The following is a 23,650-nucleotide window of genomic DNA, read 5'->3' on the forward strand; positions in this document are numbered from 1 at the left end:
TCCAGACTGCTGAGCGAATCATTGGTACAACCCTCCCCACTCTCCAAGAACTGTACTTATCCAGAGTGAGCAAAAGGGCTGGTAAAATCACTCTGGACCCCTCACATCCAGCACACTCCCTCTTTGAACTGTTACCATCTGGTCGATGCTACAGACCTCTGAGCACCAGAACGACCAGACACAGGAACAGTTTCTTCCCTCAGGCAATCCATCTCATAAACACTTGACAATAAACGTGGAACACACAACTATAATACATTATCCATTCAGCACACTCACTTATTTTATTTTCTCATTTCTAATTTGCACATACTTGACCTGTACATACATAGTCTATATTATATAGTTTTTGCGGCTTTGTACATTGCCTATTTGTATATTATTCTGTTATTACCAGTGTCCTGTCCTGTTGCTGTCTTTCTGTTGCACTGTGGAGCTTCTGTCACTATAACAAATTCCTTGTATGTGTAAACATACCTGGCCAATAAAGCTCATTCTGATTCTGATTCTGTATTTTTGGCTATAGCTACAAATATACCCCAGCAACTTAAGACTGCTTTTGTGGTCCAGGGTCACATATGTTGGTTTTTTATATCTATTTATCCATGTTTTGACATTGTATTAATAAAACTGATTTATAAATCTCTGTAATGATTTTTGCATCCTCGTATGAAAGCACACAGAGCTCTATCTCTCTCTCCTGTTAGTGGTCTCCACCGCAGAAGCAGAAATGATTTCTCTGTCCACACCTTCAACATGATCAGCTCCATCTGCAGGATCTCCTCCTCCAGACAGGCTCCGTCAGACACATAAGCCAACTCGGTGATTTTTGGAGGATATATTTCCTATAAGAACAAGGAACATGCAGTGGTTTGAAGTGATCCATTTCTTATGCAGACAGTAGCTTCAGTGTAGATTAAAAAAATGAGACCTATTTATTTTTGACACCATGCATAGGATAGCATCACAACTTGTACATTAATCAGGCATGCGATCAAAAAAAGGAAATACATTATATATATATATATATATATATATATATATACTTAAAACAGAGTTAATTTGCAAAAACAGATAAATCATTTTTTTCATTATGTATTCCAATTAAACTCAAAGTGCAGTTGGGTTATTTTGATGAGGGTAAAAAAACAAAACAAAGAAAATACAGCTAACTAACAATAAAAACATGATTTTTGTTTTACAAATAAACTCTTCATTATATATATATATATATATATATAAAAATACACACACACGTTAGTATATATATATATATATATATATATATAAAAATATAAAACTCGTCATTTAGTCATTTAGCAGACACTTTTATCCAAAACGACTTATAATGAGGACAATAGAAGCAATCAAAATCAACAAAAGAGCAATGATAGGCAAGTGCTATATCAAGCCTCAGTTAGCTTAACGCAGTACACTTAGCAACGTTTTTTTTTATTATATAGTAAAAAGAAAACAGATAGAATAGAAAAAGAATAGAGCAAGCTAGTGTTAGAGGCCTTTTTTTGTTTTTGTTAATTGTATAATAAATAAAAAGAAAACAAATAGATAGAATACAAAAAGATTAAAAAAGCTAGTGTTAGTAGCTGAAGTTTTTATCACTTCAGTTGACACGGCCAAAATATAAAAATAAATATTTCTCTTAAATTATAAAAATGAAAATAAATAAAGAGCTTTTATTTGAATTGAAAACCGCAGGGACACCTCAAAGAGCCTCTTTTGTTGAAAACCAATTCATAACCGTTTCTAATGATAAATTTGGAAGTGGTATGTTGTGCTTTCAAATGCATGCTATTGCGATGCGAACTATGCGCTTGGAGAGATTGAGTTTGTGTGAAACAGCATTTAATGAGAATCTAGTCCCTCTGAGACACTGAACATATAAAAAACAAACATGGCATCCCTGAGTACCTGTACAGAATCCAACTGCCGTACATAGCCATATGACATAATATAATGTTTTTTTTCTCTAGCGTTCAACGTGAAGCTGTTTTTGCACTGATATCAGACTTATGTGTTAAAAATAATTTTATCTTGACCACATGTAATACAATTTCAAGTCTAATGTGATGTTCATCGAGCAGACAGTTTTTAAACAGTTGTATACCTCTATTTTGGAGGAGATGAACAGAGCCGTGATTCCTATGAGCTGCAGTTGATCCTTTTGCACGTCACTCTGGGACAACATGTACCTGTCAAAGAAGTCCTGAGCCAGGTAGAAGGTCTGTCTGTGAAGTGTGTATGATTCACACACCTAAAGAGAGAGAGAAAAGACAAAGGATTAAAAGATATTTTTCTATAACCAGTTACTGACTCTAGTTGACTAGTCGATCAGTGAGTGATCTTGTGATGCTTTTAGCTTTAACAAGGGATTAAACTAGAGAAGATGTCTGGGAGAGTGATTCTCTGACATGTTTAACAAATGCAATGTCTTTAGCAATAGTTTACAAGAATGCTCCCTTGAGTTTGTAGTCAGGAGTTTAAGCTTTACTAAAGTTTTACTAAAGAACTCTGGAGCTCCTACATAGAAGCCAACATTTTCCTTTCCTATCCGTTCTCTTTGACATGTCAACAGGGATTAAATAAATAACTTTAATGGAGTCAGATTATGTTGGAGTTAGGGCTGTGCGATTTGGGGAAAACATCTAATTGCGATTTTTTTGACAGATATTGATTTGCGATTTTAAATTCGCAAAGTCAAGCTTCAGCTAAATATTGTTAATAATGTGCAGCACAGTAAGAGTATCGTTACCCTGCTGAAAAAAACATAGAATTTTGTAAACATTACAAAATTCCTTTTTGTTTTGGGCATTATTCCAATAGGAATTACTGTTGTTCTATTGATTTCCATCTGCTAGATTACATCCCACCAATAGAATGCATCAAATATCAGTAGACACCATTATAGTTTACATTAAAACCAATACAATTCCATTCCATTATAACCCTTAAATCCATTAAATTTTCTATTGTGTTTTTGGAGGGGTTCTACTGTTTTTGTTTTTTTTTCTGCAGGGAAGATTATAATGGTATTACTACTTTTACAGAATTACTGAATTTCACAGGAAAGATTTTTTTTTATAAATAAAGAACTGTATTTCTTTAGTCAATTATTAAAGTATTACATGTTACATGGGCTGATTTATTCATTTTTAAGTATTTGGGACTTTAAGAACAAGTGGGAAATGTGCTGAATGTTTCATTTCATCCAAGTGAAATTGGCAAGCAGTTAGAATTTACATTCGTTTTAAACGTGGAGCCAGGCGCGAGTTGACACAGGTTGCCCGCGCGTCAGGCCTCGTCCATATTGCCAGATGCACTCGTGAGAGACTTGCGGAGCAGAACTGGGCGCGAGACCGTGAGAATAAAAGAGCATTACAAGACAGGCTGTGTGTAACCCGGGTGTGTCTCACTCGTACTGGAAAGTGAAGCTGCAGGCTCTTTGATCGCCCCCTGGTGGCTGGCTGCAGTACAGGTCATAAACCCCGCCCTCTCCATGTAAACGAATGGGACTTGAGTCATAACAAAAAAATTAATTACACTTCCAATACAATTTTCCAAAATATGATTTTGGTCATTTAAGGTAGTTGTTATATGTTCAATTGTTTGTTTTTGTGGTAAGTTTGATTTTAGCTAGTAATTTGATGCTATAAAAACGGGGCGTGTCATTATGGTTGATTGGGTCTGCGGGATTTCGATTCTTTGGCTTCACTTTTCTATAATGGAAGGAAGCGGGGACGCGTCGTCCATCTTTTTTTACAGTCTATGGTGTAAATGGCTCGTCCGTGAGACGCGCAGCGTTGTGACGCAGCTCTTGCAAATTACCTTTTTTGTTCGTTGTCTGTCATTTCGAAGCTGAAGTTACAGATATTTTTCTTTAGTTTTAATTTGCCTAACGTTCGATCTGACCATTTTTAAATGGTGGGCGTTTACGCAGTTGGCTAGAGCAGTGCTGAGAACGGAGGTGCGCTCACTCTATTGGTTCGTAAGACTGCCACTCATATGCTCTGGAACAGAGTAATATCGCATCCACATCGCAACGTTTCAAATCGCGATTGCGATTTGATTTCGATTAATCGCACAGCCCTAGTTGGAGTCAGATATGTATTTGAATTATGCAAGTCTAGGGTTGGGTATGGTTTGAATTTGATCAATTCCGATTCTTTTCGATTCCCAGTTTTGATTCCAATGTAATTAAATAATGATATTAGTCTGATGAAGAGAAGCTCGAAACGTCACCTGTGGTGAGAACACAAATAAATATTTTTATATCTCTGGAGCTGAGGTGTGCCTACTTAGATTTTTTGATTAAATTATGAGATTTATCCTGTGTCTCTTTTTTGCAAACCATTTAGTTGCAGCTGAATAACATGAACAAAAATCAACAGGCTACATAAAAACTGGACTCTTTAAGAGCTGTTTGTGTGCAAAATAGAACTGCATGATTCTAGATAAATTGAGGGTTTTTTCCCCAATGGAAGTTGTGGTTCTCTTATGATTCTGAAGAAAAAAACATTAGATAACTAAACAAAATCACATGTAATTTATGAGTCCTGTAATGATTCAATGACTCACTCATGATGTACTTGTTTCATTAATGGATGAATCAGTGTTCTTGAATGAATCTCTTGTATTATTTAAAGACAAATAAATTTTAACAGACCCTTTTCGCCACCTACTGGCATAACAGTGATTACGTTTACATGGACGTCAATACTCTGATTTTAATACGATTAAGACAATACTCGGATTAAGAGCCTACCATGTAAACATACATTTTTGATGACCTTAATCCGGCTAAAGTCATAATCGAAGTAAACACAAACAGAATTAAGACGTGGAGTATTCCTATTTTAGTCGCATTATTGAAGTGCAGTACAGACATGTACACACCTTAATCAAACTATTACCGTAGTGTAGGACTTTTTGCCGCATTTTGCGACAGGACACACACACGGCAGTGGTCAACCGTTTGACGGCAAATAAAAGAGCTTCAACACCGCTTTGCCCCCCACGAACATCCCTGTGCCCCCACTCCGGACCGAGGGAGATGGGCGGACTTTAGTTTAGCGTGTATAATAGTCTAACTTTGTAAGATCGTGATGAATGAGCAGAGGTGGAAAGAGTATGAAAATATTTTACTCAAGTAAAAGTACCATTACATTAATGAAATTTTACTCAAGTACAAGTAAAAGTACCAGTCTAAAAATCTACTCAAGTAAAAGTAAAAATAGCTCATTTAAAAGGGTGTCAAACTCAGTTCCTGGAGGGCCACAGTATAGATAGAAGCTTCATCTGAAGTGGCATTTAGACGTATTTACACTCTGTTTAATGCAGGACATGAATGCATTTAGTCTGCAGTTACAAACGCATAAATAATGTTTTGATATACAAGACATAAAGGCCCGGTTTCACAGACAGGGCTTATACTAATCCAGGATTAGGCCATAGTTCAATTAGGACATTTAAGTAATTTTTATAAACATGCACCGATAAAAAAACATTACTGGGGTGCATCTTGAGACAAAACAAAGGCACAGATATATTTTAAGATCAGTCAGTGCAAGTTTATTTCAGTTGAAACGGCTCAGACTTACCTTTTAGTCTAGGACTAGGCTTAAGCCTTGTTTGTGAAACCGGGGGAAAATGTTGAATACTCAATTGAAAATATATTAAAAAAAAAAATGTAAAAGATACTTTAAATGTGAAATTAAAACCGCCAGTAGGTGTCACCAAGTCACTGTTAATAAGTGAGTCATTGCGACTGAACCAAATAATTTAAACAGTTGATTCCTTGAGGAACTAAACACCGTCATGTTGCTCAGAGACACAAAACAGTGCTGTGGCTGTGTTTGGGATTATTTGTGTTGTTGATATAGCACAAAAACAGGAAATATGGTATCTAAAACGCAAGTCTCTTAATTAACTTCTTGATTATTGAACTGTTAAAAAGATAAAAAGTCTGTGTAATCATGCTGATTTTTGGAGAAAAAAAACACTCTTCCTGTGATACTGATTTACTATATGAAATGATATAAAAATGCATTTTCTGCCCCTATATTTTGTGATCATTTTAAATGCCTTTTAACAGACTGAATCACGTAGTGAAAGAACAAGAAGTCTAATCTAGACTTCACGGCACACTGTAGGAGTGTTTTGTTTGGTTAAATACTGATAATGTAAAATCGCACAGCTTTAAAACAACAATTATGATATTAACGCAGACGATATATATCGCACACCCTGCACTACTGTCTTTTTGGCTAATTTGTGCAAAACCTTTGCTAAACTGCCAAAGCTTCATTTTAACCACCAATGCAACAATGCAAGTATTTACCTCTACATGCTTGTGAAGAGTTGATGTCGAGATTTTATAAGCTGCTAGTTTGGTCTCCCTAGGCAAACACAGCTTACACTGCATAATAGAGCATAAACATGGCCAGGGGTTCACTTCGTTTCCTTCGAGTTCAACTTCAGCAGAATACGATGGGGTTTGGTTTTCAGCTGTGTCTGCACCACTAATGCCTGTCTGTCCGTCTGCATCTTTCTTCTGATTTTAGCGCCAGTTTGTTCTCCTGCCCATTATTTACTGCAGTAGTTTCCAGAGAGCAATGTTTTTTAGTTTTTTTTTTACTCAGTAATTAATGTGTTTTAAAATGTAGCAAAGTACAACACTTCAAACTAAATATACTTAAGTAAAAGTAAAATTACAGATTAAAAAAATTACTTTAAAAAGTAGAAGTACACAAAAAAGCTACTCAATTACAGTAACGTGAATAAATGTAATTCTTTACTTTCCACCTCTGTGAATGAGTTAGTTTTTAATAAATTTAAAGGGAGCGCTCTTTGCATGCTGTACATATTTGTACATATAGTCATGTACATATATGCTTTGCATATATTGAGAATTTAAATAAAACTTGTGTTTTTCATGCTTGACAAGCAGCCACGTACGACACAGAGATAGCTAACTACTACACTATATAGATAAAGATAATAATTTCAGAAGCACAGAGTGATGTGATTCTGCAACCGAGCCTGGTCCAAACACAGGATTTAGGTAAGGAAACGGTTATTAATTATTTTTATTGGCTGCCATGCCAAATCATGCACCTGCTTGCATATATATTCAGTATGTCACAGAAGTGAGTACACCCCTCACATTTCAGCAACAATTTTAGTATATCTTCTCAATGGACAATGCAGTAGTCAATGTGCAACTTGTATAAAAGTACAAATTTACTGTCCTCTAAAAATAACTCAACATAGAACATTATTGTCCAAATAACTGGCAACAAAAATGAGTACACCCTAAGTGAACATGTCAAAACTGTGTCCAAAGTGTCAATATTTTGTAGGGGCAACATTGTTTTCTAGCACTGCCTTAATCCTCCTGGGCATGGAATTCACCAGAGCTGCACCGGTTGTTGCTGGCATCCTCTTCCACTCATCCATAATGGCATCACGGAGCTGCTGGATGTTAGACACATGGTCCTTCTCCACCTTCAGCTTGAGGATGTCCCACATGTGCTCAATAGGGTTCAGGTCTGGAGACATACTTGGCCACATGTTGGAATCCATGTTTCCCTCATTGAAGCACAGCTCCCCAGAACCAGCAGCACTCATGCAGCCCCAGACCATGTCATTACCACCACCATGCTTGACTGTAGGCAAGACACACTTTTCTCTGTACTCCTCACCAGGGCGTTGCCACACATACTGGACACCATCTGAGCCAAACAAGTTTATCTTAGTTTCATCAGACCACAGGACATGGTACCAGTAATTCAGGCTCTTAGAGAGGTTGCCTTCAGCAAACTGTTTGCAGACTTTCTTGTGAGCCAGCTTCAGAAGAGGCTTCCTTCTGGGACGACGGCCATGCAAGCCAACTTGTTGTAGTGTGCTGTGTATGGTCTGAGCACTGACAAGCTGACCTCCTGCTTCTGCAACCTCTAAAGTCAAGTCAAGTCACCTTTATTTATATAGCACTTTTAACAATGTAAATTGTGTCAAAGCAACTGCACAATATCAAAAAAGGAAAATGGTGTGTCAATAATGTAAAATGAAAAGATAAAAAAAAAAGTTTCAGTTTCAGTTAAAGGCATTTCATTATTGCATTCAGTGATGTCATCATCCAGCTCAATTAAGTTTAAATAGTGTCTTTGCAATCAGGTCGACGATATCGCTGGAAATGAACCTTGAACATTGGGAGAAACCAGGCTCAGTCGGGGGGCCAGTTCTCCTCTGGCCAAACGAACCAGCAGTTCAATTCCAACTGCAGCAAAGTCAGATTGTAAGGGCTCAACTGGTTCCAGTGGTCTTTCCCGATGGCTGTCTAAGTGGCGGGGTCCTCACTGGGGATCTGTCTCTGGCACTCATCTCGGTGTCCTGGTCTCCGCTGACGTTCAGGGCTGTAGAGGTCGTCTCTGAGTAACAAGCTAACCAGCTGATGCGCTGCACTCGCGGTTTTAAAAAGCGAACGATCAAATTGGTTAGATTTGATAGATAATACCAGAAATATGGTGGGAATGAAGTTATATATTATCAATTTAAACAACAGAGAGTGAAAGTAAGATAAAGATTCAATAAAAAAGCAGAGCTACAAACGCAAACCTCTCAGCAGCACAACAGACAGGGACAGACTGAAGACAGACTAAAGACTTAACTTGACAAACAGAATTAAGACGTGGAGTATTCCTATTTTAGTCGCATTATTGAAGTGCAGTACAGACATGTACACACCTTAATCAAACTATTACCGTAATGTAGGACTTTTTGTCGCATTTTGCGACAGGACACACACACGGCAGTGGTCAACCGGAATGCTGGCAGCACTCATGCGTCTGTTTTTTGAAGCCAGCTTCTGCACCTGAAGCACAGCACAAGGACTCAACTTCTTTGATCGACCCTTGGCCTGGGTCATATTAGTCACATATGTGAGTGATTTATATTGTGTTATTTTACTTTGTATTATGCTATTTACTCAATATGGTATTATTTTACTCAAAAAATATGATGCATGGTCATTAAAGTAATCAACATACTGATTAATATGTTGAGTTATTCCAATACTGGATGTCCTAATGTAGAATGTAAGTCTGAGGGCCTATCCACTGGGTAGTACTGGTGGTTTCCATTGGATTGTATCGGTGAACTTAAATAACCTTATGAACTTTGGGAGACTTCCAGAGTATGAGGGGTAAACAAGTTTGATGTACGACTCATGTGACCAACTTATTGGGAGCGGAATAAAAGTAGCTGGTCTGGCCAAATTCCACCATTGGCCAGGTGGGCTGATAAGAAATTGTGGCAAACCAGATAGGCATAGCCAATTAAAAACCGAAACTACCAATTATGGTAAGAAAGAAAGATATAAAATGGATGCGCGGACAGACAAAGACTCAGATGCAGCGGCTGTCATCTCGGCTTTGTTGCTATGGACAATAAAGTCTTATTTTGACATCTGGAATGCTGCTTCTTGAGCTTTGTTGACAAATTTGAAAAGACCATCGTTTGTTTCCACAACATTTACTGGTGATGTGCTAGCACGTTTGTATTTTTTCTTCGCTGCTCTAAATAGTGGTTGCTTGTGGCAACACAGCACAACTTCCTGTGTTTGCAGCCTTAAAGGGGTCATATGATGCAATTTCAAGTTTTCCTTTCTCTCTGGAGTGTTACAAACTGATTGTGCATAGATAAGATCCCTGAAGTTGCAAAGACTAGGAATGGGTGGATCGATCCTAAAGTATCCCCATCTTCACACAGATCTTCAACAGATCACTGGAGCTGTGTGAAGTCCCCTCATGCTTCAAATGCTCCACCATCATCCCCGTCCCAAAGAAACCCAAAATTACTGGACTTAATGACTACAGACCTGTGGCCCTAACGTCTGTAGCCATGAAATCATTTGAAAGACTGGTTTTGGCTCATCTGAAGGACATCACTGGACCCTTACTGGACCCCCTGCAGTTTGCCTACAGAGCAAACAGATCAGTGGATGATGCAGTAAACATGGGACTGCACTACATCCTGCAGCATCTGAACAGACCAGGGACTTATGTGAGGATCCTGTTTGTGGACTTCAGCTCCGCTTTTAACACCATCATCACGGAAACCCTTCAAAATAAACTAACTCAGCTCTCTGTCCCCACCTCCGTCTGCCAGTGGATCAACAGCTTCCTGACAGACAGACAGCAGCTAGTAAAGCTTGGCAAATTCACATCCAGCACTCGAACCATCAGCACTGGAGCTCCTCAGGGCTGCGTTCTCTCCCCACTGCTCTTCTCCCTCTACACCAACGACTGCACATCTAAAGACCCCTCTGTCAAGCTCCTGAAGTTTGCAGACGACACCACACTGATTGGCCTCATCCAGGACGGTGACGAGTCTGCTTACAGACAGGAGGTTAAGGAGCTGGCTGTCTGGTGCAGTCTCAACAACCTGGAGCTTAACACGCTCAAAACTGTGGAGATGATCGTGGACTTCAGGTCCACAATCAATAATTGCAATAATAATCGTTTCCTGAGCAGCAAATGATAATAGATTTATTTCTGAAGGATTATGTGACACTGAAGACTGGAATAATGTGCATTTTATGCATTTTAAATTACATTTTTAAAATAGGCCTACATTAAAATAGAAAATAGTTATTTTAATGGTTATATTTCACAATATTGCTTTTTTACTGTATTTTTGTTCAAATAAGTGCAGCCTTGGTGAGCATGAGACTTATTTAAAAAATATTACAAAATCTTACTAACCTCAAACTTTTGTGTACATGTAATATTTATTTTAAATAGGCTAATTTGTGTAAGTAAATTTAAACTGTTGTAAAAAGTTCAAATGGATTCTGTTATGTTCTGTAATTGCTTCTAATAAATCTGTCAGAAAAAATACAGCATTCTGGCAGCCTTTTAAAAATATTAACCATGGTTTTATTACAGTAACCACAGTATTTGTAGTAAAACTGTAGTAACCACAAATTTACCAAGGTAATAATAATAATACATTTTAGTTACTGTATGTTTATTTTTCATGAGGTACCCTCAAAGGTGCACCTTTGTAACTTATCTATACCCTTAAAGCATGCATACTTGTATGGTACTAATATGCTCCCTTTTAGGGGTATAGGTGCACCTTTGAGGTTACTGCCCCAGTGAAGGGCTAAAATACCATTTTAGTATATTTCATTTCTGACAGTGTAAACAAAACAAGGCCTGTGAAATGTTACTGACATGTAGTACTTCGATTCTAGACCAAAATTGTTCGAGGAAATAGCAGAGCAAGTGAGCTATCGTGCCATTCATGTGGAAGCAATTCAGTTCATAGCGTGTGAGTAAATTGTGAGATTTGTGAGATAAAATCACCAAAAGTTGTACTGTGAGGATGTGTTGCAAATGTTATTCGCCGATTCTGACTCTGAAGGGGAATATTTGCCTTTTGGAAATGATGATCGGCCGTCTAATGACCGCGCTTCTCCCCATACATTTTTGCGTGCGCAAGGCGCGAGTGTTCACAAAGCACAAACAAATGATAATTTCAACACTTTGCCCACTGGGGATGGGGGTGGCAGGACATGGTCGTAGTGTCCAAAGGAGAGCTGTTGCTCGCTGATGATCGGCCAGATTGCACTATTTGCTCTGATTGCGCACACTCAAACGGCAGACAAAGTACAGCAGTCAGTTTGGGGTAGGTCTATGCGCTGTCACCTGATTGGGCAGATAGCTGGTCAACTGATCAAAAAATAGGCACATATATTTTACTATGGCACAGTAATATAGTAATAATTTACTACTTTCTCCTGTTTTACTGTTGATTTCCTCTTTTCCTGATCATTTGGAATGAGGATAAAAAGACAAAAAACAAAAACATGCAAATAAGTTCAAACTTCCATTCAATATCTATTATTTCCTGAATATTACTGATGAACTGATCAAAAAGTAGGCTACTGTTTTAGATTAGTATATTTACACCCCACATAAACTTTCAGTCACGCCCAACATTTTTCTTATTTACAGTTGATCTCTATCTTTAAGCCCTGTCAAGCCACAAGCTTTTGAAATCTTGATGTCAAAATACAGCATTTCTTTCAAAAAACCCTGGCACCTAAAGGGTTAAGGTCACCTGATATTAGTACCACCTAAAGTGGGACTAAAAAAAAATCTCACTGTCTGTAACTAACTCTCACATAAACAATGTTTTATGGCAGTCTATACAGTGAAACATAAAGGGAATCTAGTGAGAAGGGCAGATCGTGTGACAGTACCTCCATGAGCCAGTCGAGCAGCATGGCTCTCATTTTGGGCTGCAGCGATGGGTGTCTGTCTAAACTGCTCTTGCTGTGTTTGTACTTTATCTCTTTACTCAGCGTTTTCATCCAGACGTCCTCTGAGCTGCCCCAACTTCCCCAAAACAAAACAGAACACAAATACAGACTTCAGACAATGTATCAGTAAAAAACAGCATACAGAAAAATATATGACTGCACATCAACCTGAAGTTCAGTAACATTGAGATGAAGGGGATTCTTGCCGCTGAATGTTAATACTGCTACGGGACTGACATGGCATCTTACGCACAGAATTATAAATATGAGGAACACAAAGGCCAAATTCTCTTAATCGTCCATCACAAGGAGTAAAACCTAAGAATATAGTTCTCATGAGAAGAACAAGATTGTTGAGCTTCACAAAATAGAAAGTGGCTGTAAGAAAGGAGCTAAAGCATTAAAAATACCCATTTCCACCATCAGGGGAATAATTAAGAAGTTCCAATCAACTAATGATGTTACAAATCTGCCTGGAAGAGGTCTATATCGTCCTAATGAATGGTGAGGAGAAGAGTTGGAGTGGCCAAAGACTCGCCAAGGATAGTTGAGTCTTGGCAAGCCAAAAAGAAAAAAAAGAAAAACGCCTGACATCACCACATGTTGTTTTGAAGGCTTTCAAGAAAAATTCTTGTTATCCTCGCTCATCCCAAAACAATCTCCAGCATATTCAGTTATCAGACATGACTGGAACTTCAAATGGGACTGGCTTCTATGGTCAGATGACACTAAAAAATTTGCTTTTTAGCAACAAACACTCAAGATGGGTTTGGTGCAAACAGGGATAAAAAAGTACCCCATGCCCACGGTTAATTAAATATATCTTTAATGTTGAGGGCCTGTTTTTCTGCTGGCCCCGTCTTGTTCAGATGCATGGCATCATGGATTCTATCAAATACCAACAGATAAAAAATCAAAACCTGACTGACTCTGTTAGAAATCTTATAATGAATCCATGGTTGGGTCTTCCAATAGGACAATGATCCAAAAACAAACATTAAAATGCGTCACTGAGCACAAACTGAAGCTTCTGCTATGGCCGTCTCAGTTCCCTGACCTGAACCCTGAGTGAGGTGAACTGAAGAGAAGAAGCTGTGAATCTGAAGGATCTGGAGAGATTCTGTTTAAAGGAATGGTCTCTGATCTCTTATCAGGTCTTCTCCAAACTCTTCAGGCATTATAGGAGAAAACAGAGCTGTTATCTTGGGAAAAGGACGTTGCAATAATTGGGTGCCAACATTAACTTGAGAGAAAAACAATTGTTTATTAATGAGATTTCCCCCCAACTTTCCATTGTTTTACTTCAATGATAGGTTGGAATTTTGTGAATTTTTTGAATGAAAGATCAAAAGGATAAACAAGATTTATTTATTATATAAAGCAGATTCATTTTCACAGCCAACTTTGCTCACATTTACTAAGGCTGCCAAAATGACACTGTATGAACATTCAGTTGCACATGCCACACAAAAACAGATGTGCAACAAACTGACTGCATTTTTAAAAATTATTAACATTACATATATACAGTGGGGAAAATAATTATTTGATCCCCTGCTGATTTTGTAAGTCTGCCCACTTAAAAAAAATTAAAAAAGAAGGGTTTATCATTTTTAAGGTATACTCTGTAAAAATTATCATGATTTTAACAGTAAAAGACTGTAAAAATGCCACAGTAAAAACCTGTTAAATAATTAACAGTGTTTCCTTACTATATACGGTGAATAACTATAATAAATCTAACCTTTGTTTTTGAGAAAGTAGCCTCAGAGTTGACTCTCATAGACTGAGTCAGAAACCACACCCTAACCCCTCATTCACTAGTCCCTACATTAGTTCACTATATAGTCCACTAGACAGAGTGATTGAGAACAAATGAATGAATCCAGACACTGATGAACACCTGCTGTTAACAAACACAATCACTGAAGGAAAGAAGAAACAAAACTACAACTGAAATACAGCCACAGCCTGAAATGAAATCAACTGAAATAAAACAGCAGAGGATGATTAAACAACTCCACAAACAGCATCACCAGCTCCACTTATAGCTAACCAATCTGTCTTCATTTCTCTCATATATCTACAGAAATTTGAGAATTAATAGAGGTTTATATTGTATTGAAAATGTTTTGTTTGACTGTACCATTTGTGATCATCAGTGTTTGCTTTAGTTGGGCTCTTGACTCGTTGATGTTGTAACTGTGTTTGTGAAGCACATTTGTTACGACAAGTGAAGCCACAAGAAGCTGTAATTAAGAAGTTTTGGTTAACTGTTGATGGTCATGATATGCCCTGATTCACTGAACTCAATTAGTGTCAGATGATATGGGTGAGCTGTAATTAATTTCATATTTACAGTAGTATTATTACTCTACAAGATAACTTGACAAACTACGAAGGAATTTAAAACATTTTATGCACAAAGCCTTTAGAGCGACAGCACCATTTAGACACACGGACATCAGGAATCAGCACGTGAACCTCAACAATGGTGACTATTAATAATAAAACACAATTCATGCCACAAAGCATGCTGGGTACCAGTACAAAACTCCCAGCATGCATTGCAGCATGAATAAAATATGCAGCTGAATGTTCTTACTATTTTCTTTATTTGCTTTTATTTTGGTGTTGGTTTAGATTTGACTTTTCAGTAGACAGTTTTGTGATGTTCAGAGTTGAACCGATTTTTGTATCATTTCTGATTGTCACCAGTTTTGAGATTCATACGCTGATTGTTGATGTCTGTGTCTGTTTAAACCCTATCATAACTCAATAAATTTATTTGTGCATATTGTGTTTATCAGTGCATTACACTATATCACGATGGTCCTGACATCACAAATATGAGTCTTATCTGGTCATAGATTTCTTCAGATGATCTTGTTTTAATAATTGTGCTTAATATACACAACTAATTAAAGCAACCAATGAAAAGCTAACTTTAAAAAGGCACGGTTCAAGAGTCCAAATAAAGCATGATCGCCATTATGGTGACTTCAAATGAAAGTCTGCTGAGATCTTGAGAGATTTAATGTGTTTTATTTCAGTTGATTTCATCTTTGGCTGTAAGTTGTGTTCCTCTGCTCTTTTTTTCTCTTTCCTTCTGTGATTCTACTTGTTAACAGCAGCTGTTCATCACTAAAGCTCAATTCTCATTTAATTAGTCACTTAATTATCTCATTAACGTCCTCATTGCTTCAGTGTTACTTCAACACTCTGTAGTGTGGACACATATAAGTGCTCTATAAAACTGAGGATTTTGCTGTGGGATTAAAGCGGTTAAATGTGTGAGATGAAGAAAAAACACACTGTGAAATGTATTTTTAACATAAATATACTGTTAATTTAATTTACGGAAAAACAGCAACATACTACAAAATCTAACTTCCTGTTGTGTTTTGTGTGTCATCATTGTGCTGGAGAGTAGAGCCTGTGTTTAAGTCAAGGACGGACAGAGAAACACTGATGTTATGTTGCATATTGCTTTAGTTAAAGGCAGTAACTGTGTAATTACTGATGCAATAATAATCTTTTGGCTAATTTCAATCATACGTGTATGTGTGTTGCTGTTATTTGCAAGAGATCTGAGTTGAACTAATGCTTTTAATGACTTTGCATAAATCAGTAGGTTTTTCTTCATGGACTTAAGCAAAATAGCTCTCAATACCATTATGTTCACACTATTTAATTATTATAAATATTAGCTTATAAACAAATGGCAGTTGGACAATTTAAGTGCAGTCGGTTTCAAATGAAATGAGTTAACTGAAAGGTTTGTATATTAACATTGTATCTGATAAGGAAATTTTTTTCGGTTTTTCACTGTAAATTTAAACAGCTCTGTAAATCCTAAAATGTTGCTACCGTATTTTTCACGGTAAAGTTCTGGCTGCCGGTATTCTACCGTAAATTTAACAGATTATTTTTTACAGTGTGGGTTTATTTTAACTCATAGAATATCAACCAAAATATCCAGAAAAAAGCAGCATACAAATGTTAAAAAAAGATTTACATTTTAGCAAGCCAAATAAGTATTTGATCCCCTACCAACCAGCAGGAATTTTGGCTCCCACAGATTGGTTATGTGCACACATGGAACACACATTAGTCCTGTCACTTTAAGAAGATGCTCCTAATTTCAGCTCGTTGTGTGTATAAAAGATCATCCATTCCAACCTCTCCACTACCATGGCCAAGACCAAAGAGCTGTCAAAGGACAAGACTGTAGACCTACACAAGACTGGAATGGGCTACAAGACCATCAGCAAGCAGCTTGATTATATTCGCAAATGGAAGAAACACAAAATAACTGCCAATCTCCCTCGGTCTGAGGCTCTGAATGAATTGTGTGCACTATTAGGCGTGTTGGATTTGAAGCAGCACTGCACAGATCGATTGGTGCATGACATTCAAAAGCACAAGGAGCTGTCTACTCCCTAATCGCTCCCATGTTTTGATGTTATACACCGATCAAGCCTAATGATCCAATGGACCATTCAATTTGATGTGTGATTAATTGCCACATCATGTAATTAATTACCAGCCCTAATACATACAGTATCATATGACAGTTATTAAAAAATATGATTAAATTAAGGTGTTTAGGTTGTCCTTTTTTCTTCTTTCTTTATGTCCTACTAATTTCCTAAAGAATTTTGTCAGGCATTTCTCTGTTAATCTCAAATACTTAAAAAGAGTCACTTCTAGAGGTGGCACAAGATTGTGTATAATGTTCCGCGATGTTTAGTGGCAGATGCCACAGTCCACTGAAAATCGGATGCTCCTCTGAACATAGCGGCATGTGCCAGTGTCTTCTGTGCGTAAGATGCCACCTAATGCTACTTCTGTCTCTGTGTCAGTTTGCAGTTGTTCTGTAATGAATTTCACACAATCTGGTCACAATGTACTTTCACTACAGGAACACACCTGAGTGTTGGGAGTGGAGATGGCTGTGCATCTGGAGTTTGATCAGACGAGTCAGACACAACTTCATTCACGCTGTTCAGATCAATCTGCCTCCTTACATTCTGAACAGACAACACATTTACATAAATGTCCAAATATAAAGATGAAACCATGTACTACACAATACACAAATGCATAGTGTATACATAACATCACTGATCTTACCTACAGAGTAGAGTCTCAACAAGTACGTACTGTAACTGTAAGCCATTGCATTAGATACAATAAATACAAAAGATGTGTCTGATGAAATAAGCACTTGTCAAGCAAAATGTGTTAATTCTGAAATACAGACATAATGTTGAATCTGTATGTCATTGTGATGATCTACATCTGTGGTTCCTCTGCTACGACTTGTGAACTTAAGGAGAACCGACGTCATGCATCCACTAAAAATCTCAGAAACACCATGCTCAGAAAAGTGCAATTATTTCTGAGAAAAGTTCCCGTTGCATTTTGTTTGCAGATGCCACTTGCTTATTGTTTTGTATCTAATGCAATGGCATTCGGACATTTTTAATTGAGACGTACATTTCCAAATACTTTTTGGGGCCACTGTATATGTATTTTATTTTTTTGAAATACCTGAGAGTCATTAAACTTTTTTATTGATTTTCTCCTCTTGTTGCACTGTAAAACAAACAAACAACAAAATCCAGCATTACAACTGACTGACGTACATGCACAAACAGTACCACATACACACTGACCAAATACAAAATAAACAAACATATACTGTACTTACCTCTTTCTTTACTCTTGCTATCTTGTGTGTGTTTCCATTCACAGATCTAGCTTGCCGGCATCCATTAAAGACACAGGGAGAGAAGAAAACTGGTCAGGTTATGCTACCAAATGTTCCCACATGCATGATAAAACCTGAAATGATCAATATTACGGGAAGTAGCTAATGGTCATAATAGCTTAAGAAACATACACAATAATATCACAATAAAAATGTAAAACTGGTCATATGAATGGTTTGTATCAGGGTTATGCTTGGGTCTTGGATATAGAAAATATTATGATCTCAGTATAAAAACATTAAAAGGCAATGGAAGTCTGCTATGACAGCAAACACAACAGTAATTACACTACAATCACAGTAATAACACTGCTCTTACCTTCTTCTGGCCATTATCTTCGGTATGCAAGTAAGATATAAGTTGTTATGTATGTCCCTTCTTCAGAAGATGGCCTATCATGGAAATATGATGCTGCATTATTTGAGTTCATGATAAATCAGTTTCCGGGAAAACTACAGCAAATGCACCGACAGTGTTTGACAACAAAATTACGATCAGGTCTAAAGTCAAATATAGTCACTTTACCAATAACCATACACATTTAATCGCAGTGTCATGTGTTTTATCTAAGTTATCAATACTGCTGCGCGCCAAATTACTCTCTGGCTACACGCGACGCGAGAATTTAGTAAACATTACATGCATCATAAAGAAGTTTATAATTCTGAATGGCAAACTAATGTTCATATTTATGAGGCTATTTCCCTGTCCTCCACGAGTTTAGCCTGTTAGCATTGCCCACTGGTGACTTATATGCAACCAACAAGATGTGCATGCACAATACAAGACGTAATTTAGCTAAATACTATGTAAAGCTAACAGTAAATTAATACGTTCAGGTGGCGTTATTAATAAAGTTAGAAATAAACAAAGCAGAGTGCAATTCTAAGTGCAATTACATAAATAAAAAATAAGTACTAAAGTCGGTGCATTCGACAGCTGCTCCACGATCATAAAAATGCATGCATTATATATTTACTAAAAAATAACGATTGTGTAAAAATGACATGCACTTCTTACCGGAGCAAGTTGGTTTAGGACTCTCGCGCCGGCGCCAAGGCTCGTGAGCGCGCATGCGCTCGTGCGTGTGATCCACCCCGCGCGCGCTTTTCCTGTTTGACTACTTTTGCTATTTTAGGCCGTTTTTCACAAGAACAAGAACACGTCACTTATTTGTGTATTCTTAGCTATAATTAAATATCTATGAATATTTAGCTTCAATATTTGAAACATCCATTTGAAAGAAAAGTTTAGACTTTCGATTTCTAGCCGTGAGATGTTTTACATCCAAACCGCTGGTTTTTATCTCTCGGACTGAGAAAAATGAAGACGATATACATCTGTTATTCTTTGAACGTACTTTAAACACACATTTTTGTTTACATTGCTTTAATATTAGGCTTTCTTCCTCTACGCTTTCTAAAGCGTTTCCTGGAGCTCAGAACCGCACTGACCAATGGGAGGAGCGCTTGTGCTGCCGCGTGCGCCTCGTGAGAATGTAAACACACGTGTGGAGCTAAAGCATGCACTCAGGTGATCGACCAGTTTAGTTTTATTTTCTAAGAAGTTATATTTTTATATACTCTCGCATCTAGGCCAGTTACACTAAGCTATTAAGTTATTAATAATTTTGACAGAATAGTTGGCATCTACAGTACAGTTTAAGAATCCTAACTTTTCTCACCAGCCCACCACTCATATTCCCGCAATGACTTCTTCCTCACCAGTAATTCTATTAGATCAAATATTTCTGAATCAAAGATCCATCCAATAGTAATTAGGATCATGTCCCAGTAACATTAAAATGGAACATAATTAGTCCACATAAACCCATTACTAGATGGTGATTTAACACATCTCTTCTGAAAGACCATTACTTCTATTTAAAAGAGAGTGGGCATGCTTTCTAGAGATGAATGACTCCCCGGAATCATCTCCATCTCTTCTGTGGGAAGCAGGCCCTGCACTGGCCCTTTACGGGCCCACTTAGGTTTAACCTAAGGGCCCCCAGCAGGCTGCCAGAGCAGGGCCCCTGCGAATTTGCTCATTGGCAAAACGTTGGCCCCTTAGCACTGGCCCTGCACTGGCAGCCCTCACGTATCCTCCAGGAAGCCTAAGCGCTGTTTTATTGAAAATAATAAAGTTTGAAGTCACCGTTATGGAGGTAAGCGCTTGCTTTAGTTGGATTCCTGACCCTTGACTTTTTAACTTAAATTTTTATCTGGCTGCTGTAACTGTGTTTTTTGCAAGAAACATAACAGATTTTATGATTCACTCATGATGTAGTGGCCTGACTCCCTGATCTCACCCAGAGTTTGATCTCTGAGGACGTTATATAGAGAAATTATTTGGACAGGATCATATAGACTCAAAATTTAATGTAGTGGTAACCTAGATCTACTATAAAGGGAAATTATTAAACCTAAACGACGTTCTCAGAGATCAGCCTCTGAATGAGGTCAGTGAATCAGGACACTACATGACCATCTGATCAGTGCATCTTCTCACAGCTTTTGTTATAACAAATGTGCTTCAGAAACACACAGTTATAGAAACCAGAGAAACATTAAAATTAAGAAGTCAAGGGTCAAGAGCCAACAAAAGCAAGCGCTTACCTCCATAACGGTGACTTCAAACTTTATTATTTGCAATAAAACAGCGCTTAGGCTTCCTGGAGGCTAAGCGAGGGCTGCCCGTGCAGGGCCAGTGCTAAGGGGCCAATCATGTTTTGCCAATGAGCAAATTCTCAGGCACCCTGCGCTGGCAGCCCTAAGTGGGCCCGTGAAGGGCCAGTGCAGGCTTGTTTGCAGGGAGTACTAAGAGGAAAAATAATTTTATTCTCCATTTAAAAAAAAAGAAAAGAGAAGGAACAACAAGCAGAACTGGAACAAAAAAAATCAAAGAACTAGAAGACACCAATATAAATAACCCAACAGAAATAACACAGGATACATTAAGAAAATATAAATATAACTTTAAATTAAATGAATTAAACAAAATAAACACAACCAATTCCTAATTCATAGGCTAAGACAAGAAAACTTCCATCACAGATCTGGGGCCGTATATAAACTTCTCAGAAATGCTCTTAAGAATAGTCTTAAGCTTTGACTTAAGTGTCAAAAAATTCTTAGTTACAAGTAGGAGTTATCTAAGAGCAGAGCCGGCCCAAGGCATAAGCGAACTAAGCGGCTGCTTAGGGCCCCGTGGCCACCAGAGGGCCCCCAAGAGTAGTCTACATGAAATGACCGTTTATTTTATTTTATCTTATATTCGTGATATATGTCAATGGACAGTGGTAATTATACAAAAGTGAAATATTAAATAATTAAATATTCTATACATATAATTTGTATTATTTCCATAGCGACGTGTCATGCAGGCACAATAATGAGCATGTTGATAATAATGGATAACTTCGGGGAAGTCGTGGCCTAATGGTTAGAGAGTCTGACTTGTAATCCAAAGGTTGTGGGCTCGAGTCTCGGGCCGGCAGGGATTGTAGGTGGGGGGAGTGAATGTCCAGCGCTCTCTCCACCCTCAATACCACGACTGAGGTGCCCTTGAGCAAGACACCGAACCCCCAACTGCTCCCCGGGCGCCGCAGCATAAATGGCTGGTCCGGGTGTGTGTTCACGGTGTGTGTGTGTGTTCACTGCTGTGTGTGTGTGTGTGTGTTCACTGCTGTGTGTGTGTGTGTGTGTTCACTGCTGTGTGTGTGTGTGTGTGTGTGTGTGTTCACTGCTGTGTGTGTGTGTGTGTTCACTGCTGTGTGTGTGTGTGTGTTCACTGCTGTGTGTGTGTGTGTGTTCACTGCTGTGTGTGTGTGTGTGTTCACTGCTGTGTGTGTGTGTGTATTCACTGCTGTGTGTGTGCACGTTGGATGGGTTAAATGCAGAGCACGAATTCCGAGTATGGGTCACCATACTTGGCTGAATGTCACTTCACTTATTATAACCTATGCGCCGGTGTTCCGGACGCTGCCGTGTGGATCCGTCGGATTAACATCACGTAAATTCACCTATTTCTCCCGAAATACATGAAAGTAAGTGGTCAGTTAGCTGGGAGAAAAACAGAGTAAACTTTATGGTAGCCTACACAATATGTAGACGATTTGATAGGAATAAAACATGTCGTCCATTAATTGAAAGGATTAATATTGCCGCTTTCCACAGAAATCAGCGCATAGCCTATTTAACAAATTAAATGTATTTTTTTCACTTAACTGAAGTGTATTTAAATGTCTGAAACCTAAAATAAACTGTATTTGGTTTAAAACACTGAACAGTTATGAAATATGAAAAGCACAGAGCACGTCTTTCTTTTTATTTTTTTCTGAGCTCGTCTTTCTCAGGCTCAGCGCCAGCCAAAGCGATCGCGTGGGGGGGGAGTCAACATGGCACAAATTTGTGCCACAAATCAGAGGTGCGTTTCTCAAAACCATTGTTAGCTAACTGTGGTCCTTATTTCCACTGAACTCTATTTGTAACGACAGAACTTGCGACCATAGTTGCTTTTGGGAAATGCACCCCTGGTCAGATCAGTAAAAATTGCCATAACTTTCCTGGGTATGTATTTTTGTAATAACAATAAGCTTCTGTTTCATAAACTGATAACAGCTTAACATTATTTACCTCAGTCTACATTTTGCGTCTTTGCTATTATATTCCAATATCATTATGCCTCAATTAGCTAGATATAAATTAAGAGTTGTTGTTTTATATTTACAGATGCTCTCTGTTGTGTTTAATATTTATTATAAAAAGTATGACTTGTAATAAAAGTACAACTTCGATTAATATGTATGTTGTTAAAATAACATTCTGTTATTTAAATGCATTGTCTGCTGGTTTATTTAGCTACTTTTCAGCACATTAAGAATGCCACTTAATACTTTACCCCCGGTTTCTTGTTTCACAGACAAGCCTTAAGCCTATTCCTAGACTAAAATGTAAATATGAGCTATTTCAACTGAAAGAAACTTGCACTGACTGATCTTAAAACATGTCAGTGCTTTTGTTTTGTCTTATGATGAACACCAGTAATGATTATTTTTCTAAGGCATGTTTATAAACATCACTTAAATGTCCTAATTGAACTATGGTTTAATCCTGGCTTAATCCTGGTTTAGTCTGTCTGTGAAACTTTGACCTAAGAATTTGAATGTTAAAGTGAAAATTAACACTTGACCACTGTTGTAAGTTTGCAACTATTACAATTATAAATCACAGAAGGGTAAAAACATGCAGTATGATGTAAAAGGAAAGGGAAGTGGTCTGTGGCCAAGTATGGGGACCCATACTCGGAATTTGTGCTTTGCATTTAGTGTACACTCAGTAGTGAACATACACCCGGAGCAGTGGGCAGCCAATGCTGCGGCGCCCGGGGAGCAGTTGGGGGTCTTGCTCAAGGGTCTCACCTCAGTCGTGGTGTTGAGGGTGGAGAGAGTGTTGAGTATTCACTCTCACCACCTACAATCCCTGCCGGAGACTCAAACCCACGACCTTCAGGTTACAAATCCAACTCTCTA

At 37.9% G+C, this 23,650-nt stretch overlaps 1 protein-coding gene across 1 annotated transcript in view; it reads right to left on the minus strand.

Annotated features, from left to right (window-relative positions):
• The window catches only part of LOC306847289 (G1/S-specific cyclin-E2-like), a 24,995-nt gene extending 5,420 nt beyond the window's left edge, over positions 1-19,575 (minus strand). Inside the window, exons 1-8 of the mRNA XM_079381147.1 lie at positions 19,141-19,575; positions 18,439-18,512; positions 18,060-18,105; positions 17,900-17,944; positions 17,276-17,376; positions 12,284-12,419; positions 2,126-2,272; positions 750-845 (exon numbers count right to left, since the gene is read on the minus strand). Coding sequence (XP_079237273.1) covers positions 750-845; positions 2,126-2,272; positions 12,284-12,419; positions 17,276-17,376; positions 17,900-17,944; positions 18,060-18,105; positions 18,439-18,452 — 585 coding nt within the window. The 5' untranslated portion in view covers positions 18,453-18,512; positions 19,141-19,575. The remainder of the gene's footprint in view (positions 1-749; positions 846-2,125; positions 2,273-12,283; positions 12,420-17,275; positions 17,377-17,899; positions 17,945-18,059; positions 18,106-18,438; positions 18,513-19,140) is intronic.
• Between the last annotated feature and the right edge of the window lie 4,075 nt (positions 19,576-23,650).

Source organism: Barbus barbus, assembly GCF_936440315.1.
Source record: "Barbus barbus genome assembly, chromosome: 27".
NCBI classification, from domain to species: Eukaryota; Metazoa; Chordata; class Actinopteri; order Cypriniformes; family Cyprinidae; genus Barbus; species Barbus barbus.